The sequence below is a fragment of the Nicotiana tabacum genome, chromosome 11, assembly GCF_000715075.1.
Source record: "Nicotiana tabacum cultivar K326 chromosome 11, ASM71507v2, whole genome shotgun sequence".
Lineage (NCBI taxonomy): Eukaryota > Viridiplantae > Streptophyta > Magnoliopsida > Solanales > Solanaceae > Nicotiana > Nicotiana tabacum.
This window is the reverse complement of record NC_134090.1, coordinates 65718214-65732917: the sequence shown is the minus strand read 5'-3', so window position 1 is coordinate 65732917 and position 14704 is coordinate 65718214. Positions and strand designations below refer to the sequence as shown.

At 37.3% G+C, this 14704-nt stretch overlaps 1 protein-coding gene across 1 annotated transcript; it reads left to right on the top strand.

Moving 5' to 3' along the window:
- The first annotated feature begins 12689 nt into the window (after positions 1–12689).
- Positions 12690–14483, top strand: LOC142165875 (uncharacterized). The gene is made up of 3 exons (XM_075224260.1): positions 12690–12968; positions 13320–14230; positions 14348–14483. The coding sequence occupies exons 1-3, from the start codon at positions 12690–12692 to the stop codon at positions 14481–14483; spliced, it is 1326 nt and encodes a 441-aa protein (XP_075080361.1).
- The last annotated feature ends 221 nt before the right edge of the window (positions 14484–14704 follow it).

Below are 14704 nucleotides of genomic sequence, written 5' to 3'. Positions count from 1 at the left end.
CATAAACACTTTCAAAATATTGTACATTCATTTACAAACATGCACAATTGTTTTACAATTTTTCGGCAATTTTTCAACGCCCTAAATCCATTTATTTCTGCATTTTTTTAATTATATAAATGTTCAAAACTATCCCTCATACTATTTTATGATGATTTAGTCATATAAATTCATCATTTATGTTCATATGAGTGTTCAAATATTTTAATTGTATTTTTTATAATTACATTTGCATTTTTAAGACTATGATTGCCTATTTTGCAAAAATAGCCCTTACATATGCATAACTACATTATCTATAGAAAAAATGACTTTTTTATATTTTTATAATATTAAATAATTATTTTAAATCACCTTCATGCAAGAAAATTATTTTTTATCATTTAATTAGCTATTTTTAAAATTATTTTATTTAGTAAAATGGATAATTAACAAATAACCCTTTTAATTCCTCTAATTTCCGGACCTAAACCAGCCCAAACCCCTTTAAAACTTAACCCAATTCATCCCCAGGCCCAAATCTGCCTACCTGACCCAATAACCCCTCTTCAATTGTGGTCGTTGATCTTTTAGATCAATGGTCCACATTGACCCTTACCATTTTTAACTCAAACGACCCCCCTAACCTAGTGCATTTGTTACACTCCACCGCCCTTCATTCCCTATGCTCTCCAACTCTGTCTCAACTCGACACTAACCCTAATCGCCATCACCGATGGGGACCTCCCTTCCATGGTGTTTTTGTGCATTCTCCGACCACCACCGGTCACCTATACTCTCTAGCTGCTTGATTTCATGAGTCCTTGAGAAGATCTCATGGAAATCCAATTTGTTCTGGCTTAAAAGTTGTTTACCGGCCTGTCTCGGGACACTTTCGTTTGTGAGTATGGATTTCCTCTAGCTCCTAGTACGAATCCATGGGTTTTCGATCAATTCTCTTCATCTTTACTATTTTCTGAAAACCCTAGTTTCATTACTATTCGAATCCTCTCAGATCTTTGTAGATCTGAAGTTATGCAAGTATCATTGGGTGTTTTCCTTTAAGAATCTCTTGGTTTAATTAATTGTTTCGACTTCATTTACTCTTTCTAAAATTAGGGTTCATACCAGACTTTTCTTCAAAGATTTTTCTAAACCTTTCTGTAAGCACGTGATTTTTGCCCAATATGAGAAATACTCCCAAAAAATGCAAAATAAAATGATTTTTCTTGATGTGCAATTTTGAGTGTTTTTGTGACATTTTTGGATAATTATTTGTATTTGTCTGTGTTTGCTTATTTGTTAAATTAATAAAAAATACAAAAATACGTCGCATTTTGCATGTAGGATTTAATTCTACAATTGTTAGTAATTAAAATTGTTTTACAAAAATTAAAAATTACAAAAATAGGCATTGTTTGCATTTTTAGCATTTAATGTCCAAATATACAATTTTATGCTTAATTAATACTTAATTGTGCGTTAATTGTTATTGGGAGTTAATTTGCGCCTTTATAACTTAATTTAGTTCTTAATAATAGTTTAAGTATTTTTATAATTTAGTTTTAGAAAAACAAAAGAAGAAAAGAGAGCGAAAATATAAAGAAAGTCGGAATTGGGCCTCTTCTTCAATTTCAAGCTATAGGCCCAAAAAATGGCCCAATCTTCCCTACGACCCAGTCCATTTCGAACTGGGTCGACCCAGTCCATAACCCAACACCCCTATTATCTTACAAACAACACAAAACAAAAGAAAGAAAGAAGAAAAAACCCTAAAAAACTAAGAAGTCATCCGCCCCCACCCCTCCTATCTTCTTCTTCTTCCTCAAGCTTCTCCACCTCCCATGGCTGCCCTTCCTCACGCCTCCACCACCTCAACACACATACACACACACACGACATTCTCCATCGTCCCATCGACCCCAACACGAGCAGCCATGGCTGCTTTCTCCCCCCATTTCCCGTTGTCGAAACCAAATGACCATTGGAGTAGCTTCACGTCCGCCATTGTTGCTGCGTTTTCTTCCAGTCGTTGCAGCTGCTACTGCTGTTCCTTCGTCATCCATGGAGGGCCTTCTACTTCCATCTTCTCAACTTCAAGTCCAAGCGACCAAGCTGCTCCGTTCTCCAAAACGCAGCAATGAGAGCTGCTCGAAACCAGCCCAAAAACGAGCTCCATTGTCGCTCCGTCGTGTTGCTGCGTCGCTGCGTCTTCAGCTTCAACATTGTTGCTGCTGCTCACGTTTCTGCTCCAGCTGCTTCTCGCCGGGTCTGCCTTCGTCCTCTTCGTCGAGCTCAAGCTTGAGCTCGACATCCATGGACGCCGCTGTTTCTTCTTCATCGAAGCCCAACTCCATCGCGCTACTGCTGCTCCGTTCCAGCTGCTTCTTGCTGCGTTTTTCTTCATCTTTCACCTCAAATGATGCTTGTTTCTTTGTCGTCTTCAAGTCCGTTTATGCCCAAGTTCGTTGGTTTCGTTTAGAGTTCGTTCGATGTTCGTCGTTGGACATTCACGGTTAGTTATTCTAAGTTCTATTACGTCCATAATTTGTTTGATATTTTCAGATTTTGAATTAGCATAAGTTTGCTTTATTTTTCTTATTTTGTTTTAGATAAAAATTGTTAGTTTAGTTATATTGTTGTTAGATTTAAGTTGAAGATTTAATTTAATTATTTTCAGTTTATTTTATTAATTTTAAGAGGATTTAGTTTTAATGTAGAAAGGTGTTAGTTTAAATCGTTTAAATCCGTTGTTTGTTGTTAATATAGATTTAATTCGTATTCATTTTTTGAAGTTGGTTTTAATTTAGTGATTTAATGTGAAGTTATGTTTTGGTTTTAATTTTTGGATCATGCATCTTTGTTATAAGTTTCGTTGGATTTAATTTAAGAAAGATTAGTTGATTATTTGAAGATTAGTGATTTGAATATGTTTATTTGTTTTGTTTAAGTTTAATTCAAAGTTTGAACAAAGTTTGTTTGTTATTGTTATTGTATATTTTCATTCATGTTCATACTTTGTTTGGATGATCTTGAATCCGAATTTTGTATAGTTTGATTTCTTGTTTACCATTTATGATTATTGCTTGAATTGTTCTCATAATCTTGTTTTAAGTTTAATATAAGAATTGTTTGTTGTAATGTTGTTAGTAGTTGATTTTAAGTTCAATATGATTGAAGTTAGAAATCTAAATATACTTGTTTGTTGTTGTTGTTTAAATCCGAAAATAGGTTTGTTGCTAAAATATTGTTCAATCAAATTTTAGTTGTTCTTTGTTGTTCAATTTGTGTTCATGTGATTTGTTGTTGAAATGTTGTTAAAATCGTGTTCATGTGATATTGTTGTTATGATGTTCATCCATGTTCATATTGTTGTTTGAACATTGTTAGAAATTGATCATATTGTCTATATTTTGGTTAAGTTTGATTAATTGATGTGTTATAGCTGATGGGTAGTTTGGTAAATTTGTAATACGTTCAGGGGTAGTTTGGTAATTTCAGTAAGGTCGGAAGGGGTAGTTTAGGAATTGTACATTTTGAAATTGTTTATTTGAAGTATGGGGGACAAAATGAAATGGGGTGGGTTGTGATATGATTATTTAATATAAAGGGGGGACAAGATTTAAATTAAAGGGGAATCTTGCATTATTTTAATTAAAGCATGGGGGACAAAATATAATGGGGTGGTGTGATATGTTTATTTAATGTAATGGGGATGAGTGGAAAGATAATGGGTTGGGTAGAGAAAAAGTATTGATTTAATTGATTAAAAGATTTATGGGATGAGATTATATATATGGGAAGTCTTGAAGACAAATGAGGAGAACAAGAATACAGATAGAGAGAAAAAAAACGGACAAAGAATAGAAGAGAGAAAAATTCCGAAAAATATTTAAGCTTTCAAAAATAAAAATAAAAGCTAAAAAATCTACTGCTTTCTTTCTTTGTTTGAAATTAGTATTAATGGTTGTTGTTTCATTTAAAGCTTAAAGCTTTTGTTTTTGGGATTACTACTTCTCCGGTCTGTTACTGGGTTATTACTATTGATGGGCAGTTGTTGCTATTGTACTGTTATTATTGCTGCTGATTCTCATCATCATTTTCTTTTGCTTCCAATATCAGGTACATATCTGTAAATTCATGTCACGAAAAGCTTCAACATGACAAATTAATGAAGTTCGGGAATTATAATTCTGTTTTCCATTCATTCAAGTTCAGTAGTTAAAAATTTGGTTTTTGTTTCAGTTGATTAATATAGTAGTACGTTTGGCGTAATGAATATAAGATAATTGTTACCTCTTAAAATTCGTTTAAGTGTTGTAATAATATCATCTATTTCGGAATTTTCATTAAGTGAAGTCATGATTAAAATATCAAGGTAGCGAACATGGCATAAAATGGGCCATTAATTACATCCCGTAATATTGTTAGCTAAATGCAAAGTAGAATGGAAGTATCAATAAATTACATTATTAGTATATCTTGTAAAAAATCTGATTTTGGTTTAGATTGATATAAGTTGTATGTTCATATATGGCATGATGATGAGTATATATATAATCATATATGGAAGGTGATTTGATATAGCTCGTTACGATGTTAGAGTGTTATGAATGTTTTAGACGGACAATTGTGTTGCATGTAAGGCAATTTTATTCAATCGATTTGTATAATAATTCCCTTTCTTATCAACTTGATGCCTATCTACCATCATAAACAAATTAATCAAACGATTATAACTTTGGATTAAAAACAATTAATGTAGAAGGTGATTAGGTTTATAGATTATAACATTTTTTTAGCATTCGCTTCAAATAGAACAATGAAAATTCTTCAAAAATATCACTTCCTTACATCCATTTTTTCCCAATTTTTATACGTAATTTGCATGTTGTCTATTTGGGTAGGCAAATATTGTATTCACTAAATGGTAGTATTAATCACGTTTATTTTTACTCCACAAATTCGAACGGTTTGAGGAATATAATTCATGCGCGAAAAACATAAATTGCGATCAACGTCCAATAAATTGTAAATTCTTTTTAAGGAATTTAGAGACTAAAAGAATATTTATTTCTCATGATGTTCACATAAAAATACGTGGATATAATAAACAATTTGTAAACAAATTTATACTACCATCAAGAATATTTTTGTGATTAGGGATACGTCCGCGTAACCTAATTATATTTCTAAAGGCAATTCGGATTATGCGTTCGCGCAACTTCGATCGAATATTTAATAAAAGGGATTTCTCGGAGAATATCATTATTAATTTCATAAAAACCCAAGATGTGAGGTTCACTACTTAATTATTCCAAAAGGGCGAATGTTCTTGATTTTATTTAAAGCATAATTTCGAAAATAATTATTTTAATAAAAATATTATCTATATTATTGTGTACACGTGCGCGTGACACAACTCCGCATGTTTTAAAAAATATAATTTATAACACGAATATACGTACGCGTGATTCGATTCAAAGAAGGGACTTTAAATCTAAATAGAAGCGGCAACAATAAAATCATGTAATAAAAAATGTATTTAGCAAATCAAAATAATCAAGCCGAATATAATAGTTGAGCGACCGTGCTAGAACCACAGAACTCGGGAATGCCTAACACCTTCTCCCGGGTTAACAGAATTCCTTATCCGGATTTCTGGTGCGCAGACTGTTAAATAGACAAAGTCATATTCTCCTCGATTCAGGGATTAAAACCGGTGACTTGGGACGCCTTAAAATTCCCAGGTGGCGACTCTGAAACAAACAAACAAATCCCGTTTCGACTGTCCTTTAATTGGAGAAAACTCCCTTGCACCCTCGCGGGGGCGGAAAAAGGAGGTGCGACACTTTCCGTGTTTAAACTAATGTTTTCTTTACATGTCTGATTAATTTTTCGTGTATATGTTTAAACCCTAGATGTTCCTGTTTGTGACACTGATTGCTTCAATTTTTCCGTTATTGTGTTTATTTCTGTGAACCCGTTGTATTGATTGATTCTATTCTTAGTTTTGAACAATTTTTCTGTTAAAATCAGTATTCTTTGGGTTTCTTTTACTTAATTGATTTCTATTAGGGATTTGAACCAATTCTCCCTGTTAAAATCAATATTCTTAGGGATTTTTACTTACTTTCCTTATTTGTTGCCTATAATTAGTGTTACGTGCTTTATTCTAGCTGATTAGTTAATTTATGGTCAATTTAAGATTAGTTACCTTATTTAAGCCCGAATCAGGGCTGGTAATGGATTCTCTTGGTACTGATATGATCTTTCCGGATCTGTTTGTGCAAATTAATGGGGATTAGCCCTAATTAACTGATTGATTATATCTACCTACTTTATTTATAAACTCCAAATCCTTTCTTACCTTATTTGTTTCAGCTCCCTAAGTGTTATATATACACTCTCATTCTGATTCTTAAAACAACGAACAATAGTTCAAACATACACACACACACACACACACACACACAGACAAAAGCTTTCTCTCATCTCTCTCTCTGCTACTTGTGTTCATTGCTTGTCTAGCTGGTTGAAAGCCAAGGCTAGGCTGTTGAATCCTGCCTATTTTACCTTCTTTTTCTGTTTCCTTAACTAGTATGCTCTCATTATTGCCATTTAATTAAACCTAAATGTTTTTCTCACAATCAGCATGTCTTCCTTCTGAACCTGTATGTTTTCCCTATTTCAGCAATTCTACTGCTATTTAATTCAACTATGTGTCATGTTATTAGCATGTCTTCTTCTCATTAGATCTCATGCTTATAATTATTGTTCCCAATCAGCATGTTCACTAGACTATATGCTTCCTACTGTTTAATGTGTTTCCTTATAATTAACATGCCTTCCTTCTGCTTAATCAAACTGATGTGTCTGCTGCAATAACATGTCTACCTATATGTTTTCTGCAATAGCATGCCTACTTCTATTTGATTGAACCTAGGTATCTTGTTTTCAACCTGTTTACTCCTATTTTAGCCAGACCTATGTGCTTCTGCTTTCAACAAGTCTGTATACTTGCTCATGTCTAAACTGGACCTATGTATGTTTACTACTCCACTAGCATGCTCTTAAAATGTTCACCTCTCACAATATGGCTCCCCAACCCTACTATCCCTTTCTATATGACTATATGCTCACCTAACGACAGTTAGTAAACTAAGTTGAAACTCTAAGTTACCTTGTTTCTGTATACTATTTGACTGCTGGGACCTTTGTTTGATTTACAATGATTGAATGACCTTGTTTGATCCTTACTTCCTGAGAATCCAAAAACTATTTTCTTAAAAACTATCTCCTGTTTTCAACTCCTATTCTTAGAACACTTAGAGTCTTACCCTTCTAGTGTAATCATTGCTTAGGAGTCCATGAGACTCCTCTGAACTTTGACACACTGGAGTTGCCTTTCCAAACTTGCTCACCAAAAAGTGGTTGCTTTGAAACTTTTCTGGTGTGAGCATTGCTCGGTGTCCCTGAGGCCCTTGGGAACTTTTACACACTAGGATACCATTGGGTGCACTATGAGACTATGGCACTTTGGACTGTTTGAAGGCCTGGTTTTTCCAGGTTCATGTTGGGCCTATTCCGGCTCCCTATAGCATAGCTTAGTTTATTTTGTAATTCATTTGTTTTATGGTCTGTAATAATCCTTGTAAACAGATATTGGGGATATTAGTAAAATGGGGGGGGGGGGGTTATATATATACTATGGGGAATCAGGTAGAAATCATGCTCTTAGGACCATTATAATTATCTACTTGCATTAGAAACCATGCTTATAGGATTATTTTTTGTGCATGTTTATAGGTGCATCAGATCATTTGTTCTAAACTTCTGCTTTCTAAAATTCTGCATATGTCATGCCTGTTTAGAAATCCTGTCACTGTGTTGCTATTAATTCTGCCTAATAATCATGTGTATTCTCTTATGTGCATTAGAAACCATGCTTTAGGACTTCTTTTTTACCCTCGCCTAAATACTATAGCTACATCTCGATCGTACAGAATCAGTTTTTTCAGTGGCAACTACGTATATAAGAATAAGTTTAAAAGTAGCCTCCACACTTAGGTACCATGCCTATAAAGATAATGTGTATAAAAAACTGTTCTGTAATGTTTGCACCTAGACAGCATGCCTGTAGGACATAATGAACTCAAACTACTGGTTTTTAAATTGGTTATTAGCATTCTGATTAATAGTTATATATCATATTATAGTGTATCTCAAATCCATGCTTAGGCGAGCCTGTAGTTAATTAAAATCCTGCAATTGGTAAAATGTGCCTTGCTTAATTATTTGTGAACTGCCCATATTCAATAGGTCCTAAAATCAGTAGGCAAGCTGATTAGGTCTCGATTACCTCGCTTTAGCACAATGCTGCATATTCTGTTTGTCATGCTCACCTAGATACTCTGCCCTAGGATCATTTGAATTTTCTGAAATCCTGCTGTTTGAGACGTGACATTATCTGCTTATTTGTGGAGGTACATGTGAGCCCCCTTAATTGTTCTTTACTTGACAGTCCTATTTGTTCTTGCTTGTTGCCTAGATTTTTCTCCTTTAAGTACCTTAGGAAAGTTTAGAACTGCCTAAATTACAGGTCCTAAACACCTCCAGGGCCATAAGGAAGGGACGGGTAATGCACGCATAGAGTTCGTTTAATTAAAATTGCCTATATAACCACTAAGGGGAAGGCAATTGGATAGTAAAAGGATATGATGACATGTACGCTAATGCCACGTGTAACCCTTCTAATTAAGGAAGGTTTACCGGGTATTGTACATATGTGATCCTCTAGGCTAAAGAACCTAGGACCCCTTTTACCTCTTGTTTTAAATGTAATATCAATTTGTCTAATTTGCTGTATTTGTTTGTAAGACTAATTCACGTAATTTGAGTTTTGCCGGGACCCAACGTTATTGACCGCGAGGGGTGCCTAACACCTTCCCCTTAAGGTTATTTCGAGCCCTTACCCATTCTCTGGTAATGCAAACCGGTCTTATGAATTACTTGCTCTAGGTGCTCTAACGCACCTAAAATCCGTTAGGTGGCGACTCTTCAAATTCCATACCCAATTTCCAAAAGGAAATGAGTTATTCCCAATGAATGTCAAAACTCGGACTCCATGAGGATAAAGGGGGCGCGACAACATGGCGACTCTACTGGGGATATTTTAGGCTTTTACCATAACGAACTTGTTTTTTGTGAATTAGTCTTAAGAATGCTTTATTCTGTTAATACATGTGCACATTTTCCCTTTCCTCTTTATTTGGATTTAATTGCTTATTTCTAAATACGATTTCCTTTATTTCCTGAAACTGTCTTGTCTCCTTGTTTTCATTTTTTGTAACTGTTTGTCAATTATTTAAATACCGCATTTATCATTTTTACTTGGCAACATATTATTATTGCTACATATATTAGGCTCAACATCATATTCTACTCGTGTGTAATCAATCCTATAGCAACGCTTGATGAGTGTTTGCACTCTTCCTATATACACCCTTTTAAATTCGGAAAGGCATATTTGCGGTAAAACTAGTCGATCAGTGGTGCAGTCGATGGTCCCGTGTCTTCCCCCCTCAAGTTGTCCGCTTGAGGGTTCCAGTCTAGACCTCTATAGCAACCTTACTCTGATTAATTTCACATGCATCATGGTCAAACCTAGTCGGGTTAGTATGTTGTATGCATAATGACCCTTTAAGACAAGCCTCACCCAAACGTCCATCGGGTTTTCCATAATCTCAATGGACGCAACCACGATTGTGTGCATTAATTTTAGAGAAATAAGTGCCAATATGATAATCATTATTGTATAAGTAGACGAACTAGGAAGGGGAAAGGGCCTAACTATATTTTGTTTTGAAGAAAATGAGGCACGAAGTCCACAGGTTCGGTATGATCGGTAGCATACCTTCACTTTTTCTAGATTGGTGGAGGGATCTCCCTTCAAGTGACCAAAATCATGTGAAAAGGGTCTTAGGAAATCTGTCTTCTTTATTGGACCTACATCCAAATAAAATGTTAATCGAGGCTGCCACCATGTTTTGGGACAAAGAAAGGGTTGTGTTCCGCTTTGGAAACATAGAAATGACCCCTCTCTTGGAAGAAATAAGGGTATTTGTTGGGTTGCCTTGGGATAACCCTGGCCTGTTGGTACCTGAAAATTGCACCACTAGGGGGTTTCTGCAGATGATGGGGTTAAAGAAGAATGATGACTTGGATTGCCTGAAAAACTCCTACATACCTTTCGACTTCCTCTATGAATGATACGGTCACAACAGCTCTTACCGTATTTTTGATGATGAATTCTCCATCACCTCCTTGGGTTGGATTAATCATAGGATCTTTGTGTCCATCGTGTGTTTCTTGGGCATGCTAGTGTTCCTAATCCAAGGGGACAGGATCCACACCAGGATGGCCATGGTGGCCAAAACTTTGATGAATGGGATCGAGAGGCAGACATATATCATTGTCCCCATGATCATTGCAGATATATATCGGGCCTTGAAGCGTTGTCAGAAGGGGCACAGATACTTTGAGGGTTATAACTTGTTGTTGTAGGTTTTGTTGTTAGAGTATCTCCAAAAGGATCAATACCGTCAGGAGTTTCCATGAACGTCGTGGAATGATCACAAAGCCTTCCATCAGAATGACCTATATCCCAGACATGTTTGCTCAACCTAAGTATGTTGTAGGATGGGTGCAGTTTTTCAACAATTTAACTGAGGACCAGGTTCAATGGATGTTCGAGTGGTTCCCTACCGAAGAGTTCATCATCATATCTAGGGATGTTCCCCACTTGGTACCAATTGGGTTAAGTGGCATATACCCTTATGCTCCCCTCAGGGTTATGAGAAAGGCAGGCATGAGACAGGTCATACCGTGAGTCGCTAAAATAAGTCACTTCATAGCCGATTTTCAGGGTGACGCCATCCCATATAAGAATGAAGCACAATACATGTGGCACTTGAATATTATCGTGGAAAAGGATACCATCGAGCCGGATCGATATCATGCGGGTCATACATACTTCTACCCCTCATGGTTGGATGACAACATAGAAGGAATCTTCGAGCCAAGGGTTGGTCCAGGAAATAGGGTCATAGACAAAGTTGTCGAAGCACAGGTGAAGTATAATAAACTGCACAAAAGAATTCATGAGTCTGAAGATGAGCATATGGAGCAGCATAAGGCCGACATGGAAATGATCAATAAGTGGAAATAGAGGGCTATTAAATTCAACGAAAGGCTGGAATATCTGGAGTACAGTCTAATGAAATTGGAAGGAAAAATGAGAAAGAGAGTCGTTGATTGCTAGAATGCTGAGGGAAATGAAGGAGGATATTTGGCAAGGGCATTCTTACTGCTGAACCTGCACGAGCTGGGGGAACTGATCGACAAAAGCATCCAGTCTGGAGAGTGTCCATCTGGGACCAAGTAGATTAGATTTACTTGCTTTTCAAATGTAATAAGGCCAAGTGTCATTAGTAACATTATCTTATTTAGTGTCGTTTTGGGTCATATATTTTACATTAATGAAATGAGGCAATTAATGGCACTAAATTTCTCCAATATCTATTTCTTGCTAGGCCTACCTCGGGCACAATGGGGCTCCCAAATTAGGACGCGAATTTACATTCCTGCAATATGTGTTTAAATACTGCAAACTTTTCAGAACCCTTACTGACTTGTTTACCTTTTGTTTTTCTTTATTCTTTATTATTCTCATTCCCTAAGGTTGGTTTGCACATACTAGCATCATCGGCATATCACACCAGATCTAGAGGCCCTCCACCTCCACCTCCTCCAAGTGACACGAGAAGTAGAGGGAAGGCTAAGATAGATGAGTTAAGTGGTATTCGAAAGGAAAATGCTGAGAATGCAGAAACTTCAGACGGTCGAAGTACTCCGGCACCAAATGACTTGGTTTTACAGTTGGAACAAAAGATACTGGAGCTACAGGGAGAACTTGAGCAGGTTCGCAACTTAGCAAACCTCTCCCTCACCCTAAACGTCCCTGACATCAACCAACAAATACCAAAAACCCAGCACCTCCACAAAACACACCAAACCAGCCTTCTCTCGCACCACATCAATATGCAACTCCACCTCAAAACCCCAATCCTTTGCCAATACCAACTCCACCATAACACCATCATCAACCAGTCCAGTACCTACAAGCCACTACCTATCACACTCCTCAGAACACACCACAACCCATTCCCGATCCTCAAAACTCAACCAACGACCACCACTACACCCATATCCCTGGAATTTACCAAACCAACCCTATATATGTTGAAACCGTACCTCACTCTACTCAACCAATTTCCTATACACCAGAGTCCGTTGAGAAGGACCTGCTCATCAAGAACATGGCCAAGAAACTTAAGAAATTGACAAGTCAAGTTCAGGGTGTTGAAGGAGGAAAAGGGGTAGAAGGTTTGAATTATGAGAATCTGTGCATACAACCAGACGTGGAACTGCTGGAGGGTTACAAACCTCCCAAGTTCGAAATGTTTGACGGAACAGGTGATCCGAAGGTTCATTTGAGAACTTATTGTGACAAACTCGTGGGGGTCGGAAAAGATGAAAGGATCCGAATGAAGCTTTTCATGAGAAGTCTTACCGGAGATGTCCTGTCCTAGTACATAAGCCAGAATCCTAAGAAGTGATCCAATTGGGTGAGCATGGCATCATAATTTATGGACCGGTTCAAGTTCAATACAGAGATTGCACCGGATTTCTTCTACATCCAGAATTTAAAGAAGAAGCCAACTGAGACATTCTACGAGTATACTACTCGGTGGAGGTCAGAGGCAGCCAAGGTCAGACCAGCACTAGAAGAAGAACAAATGAACAAGTTCTTTGTCAGCGCTCAGGACCCATATTATTACGAAAGGCTAATGGTCATTGAGAATCACAAGTTCTCCGATATCATCAAACTCCAAGAAAGGATTGAGGAAGGTTTCAAAAGCGGGATGGTGACAAATTTTGAGGCACTACAAGCCATGAACAAAGCATTATAATCAGGTGGCATATCAAAGAAAAGAGAAGTGGGGGTAGTAATGGTGGCTCAAGGCCCAAAATCTCCACTCATATACCAAACACCTTCACCCACATACCAAACACCTCCACCCACATACCAACCCTCATCTCCTAGATATTATCTACCTGCCACTACCTATCATACTTATAACACCCAGCCAGCCTACTATCATTCACCTCCAACTCGTCCAAATTACCATAAACCCCAACCTAACTTTGATCGCAAACCACCCAAACAATACACCGCTTTTATTGAACCCATAGACTAGTTGTACGATAGGTTGAAGGCCGCGGGTTATGTCACTCCTATTCCTGCTGTGGCAGTAGAGAACTCATCTCAATGGGTCAATACAAACAAAACCTGTGCATACCATTCCGATATAAAGGGGCATATCATTGACGAGTGTCGAACATTGAAAGATAAAATCCAAACATTGACTGATAGCAAGATCATACAGGCAAAGAAAGTTATACCTAATGTCCGCAATAATCCTCTCCCAGATAATAGGGTTGATGGGGTACATGTGATAGAGATGGATGGAGAATGGGATCTTGGGGGGTCAATCGGGCTTATTCGGGTAGGCGATGACTTTAAACTTGCATTCACAATCACTCCTATTGTAGTGCAGATGCAGTGGTTAGTCGAGGTTGAGGTAACCACATCAGTTCCATTTGAGGTTGAGGTAGCTTCGCCTACAACCACACCTGCTCTATTTGAGGTAGAAGTGGCCACATCTTTCACAATGAAAGTATCAACTACACCTCCTTTCAATTCTAAAGTCATACCTTGGGATTACGTTGCTGAAGCTAGGCGAAAGGGAAAAGCAAAACTAGAAGAATCTGATGTTGCACAAGGAATGGCCAGAACGGGAAGGATCTATACACCTGAACACTTGGGAGGATCGAGTAAGGAGGCTTCTACTAAGCAACTTATCATTGAAACTGTACCGGATGATCTTTGGAGGAAAGTAACGGTAAGGGAGTACTCCATTGTCGATCATTTGAACAAAACCCTTGCTCAGATATACATCTTATCACTATTGCAAAATTCAGAGGCACACAAGAATGCTTTGATAAAGGTGTTGAATGAAGATTATGTGCCTAACAATATCACATACAGAGAAAGGGCCAACATGGTGAGACAGGTGCTAGAGAATCATAAGATCACCTTCCACGAGGATGAATTACCACCCGAAGGGTTAAGTCACAACCGAGCATTGCACATCGCGGTGCAGTTTGAAGATAAATTCATTGCCAGGGTCCTAATAGATGGAGGTTCAAGCCTCAACATTTGTCCGTTGACTACTCTGAAAAGATTGGGCAAAGATTTCCATGAGATATGGGCAAGAAGTATAAACGTGAAAGCCTTTGATGGGTCTCAAAGGGCTATGATTGGGGAGATTAATCTCTGTCTGGAGATGGGGCCAACTTGGTTCGATGTTGAATTTTAAATGTTTGAAATATCAGCAACATACAATATTCTGTTGGGTCGACCTTGGATACATGCCGCTGGGGCTGTGTCTTCCACACTACACCAGGCCGTGAAGTTCGAATGGAACCATCAGGAGGTGATCATTCATAGAGATAAAAGTAATCCTATTTACACTAGTCAAACTATCCCGGTTATCGAGAACAGAAGAAGGCTAGGAGGAGAAACTTATCACCACATCGA

Bases quoted from the DNA above. Each gene is read 5' to 3' on its own strand.
- LOC142165875 (XM_075224260.1), top strand. From the start codon at position 12,690: ATGGACCGGTTCAAGTTCAATACAGAGATTGCACCGGATTTCTTCTAC. The intron at 12,969-13,319 runs GTGACAAATTTT...GATAGGTTGAAG, and splicing joins AAGGTTTCAAAAGCGGGATG to GCCGCGGGTTATGTCACTCC. The intron at 14,231-14,347 runs GTTAAGTCACAA...TACTCTGAAAAG, and splicing joins GATGAATTACCACCCGAAGG to ATTGGGCAAAGATTTCCATG.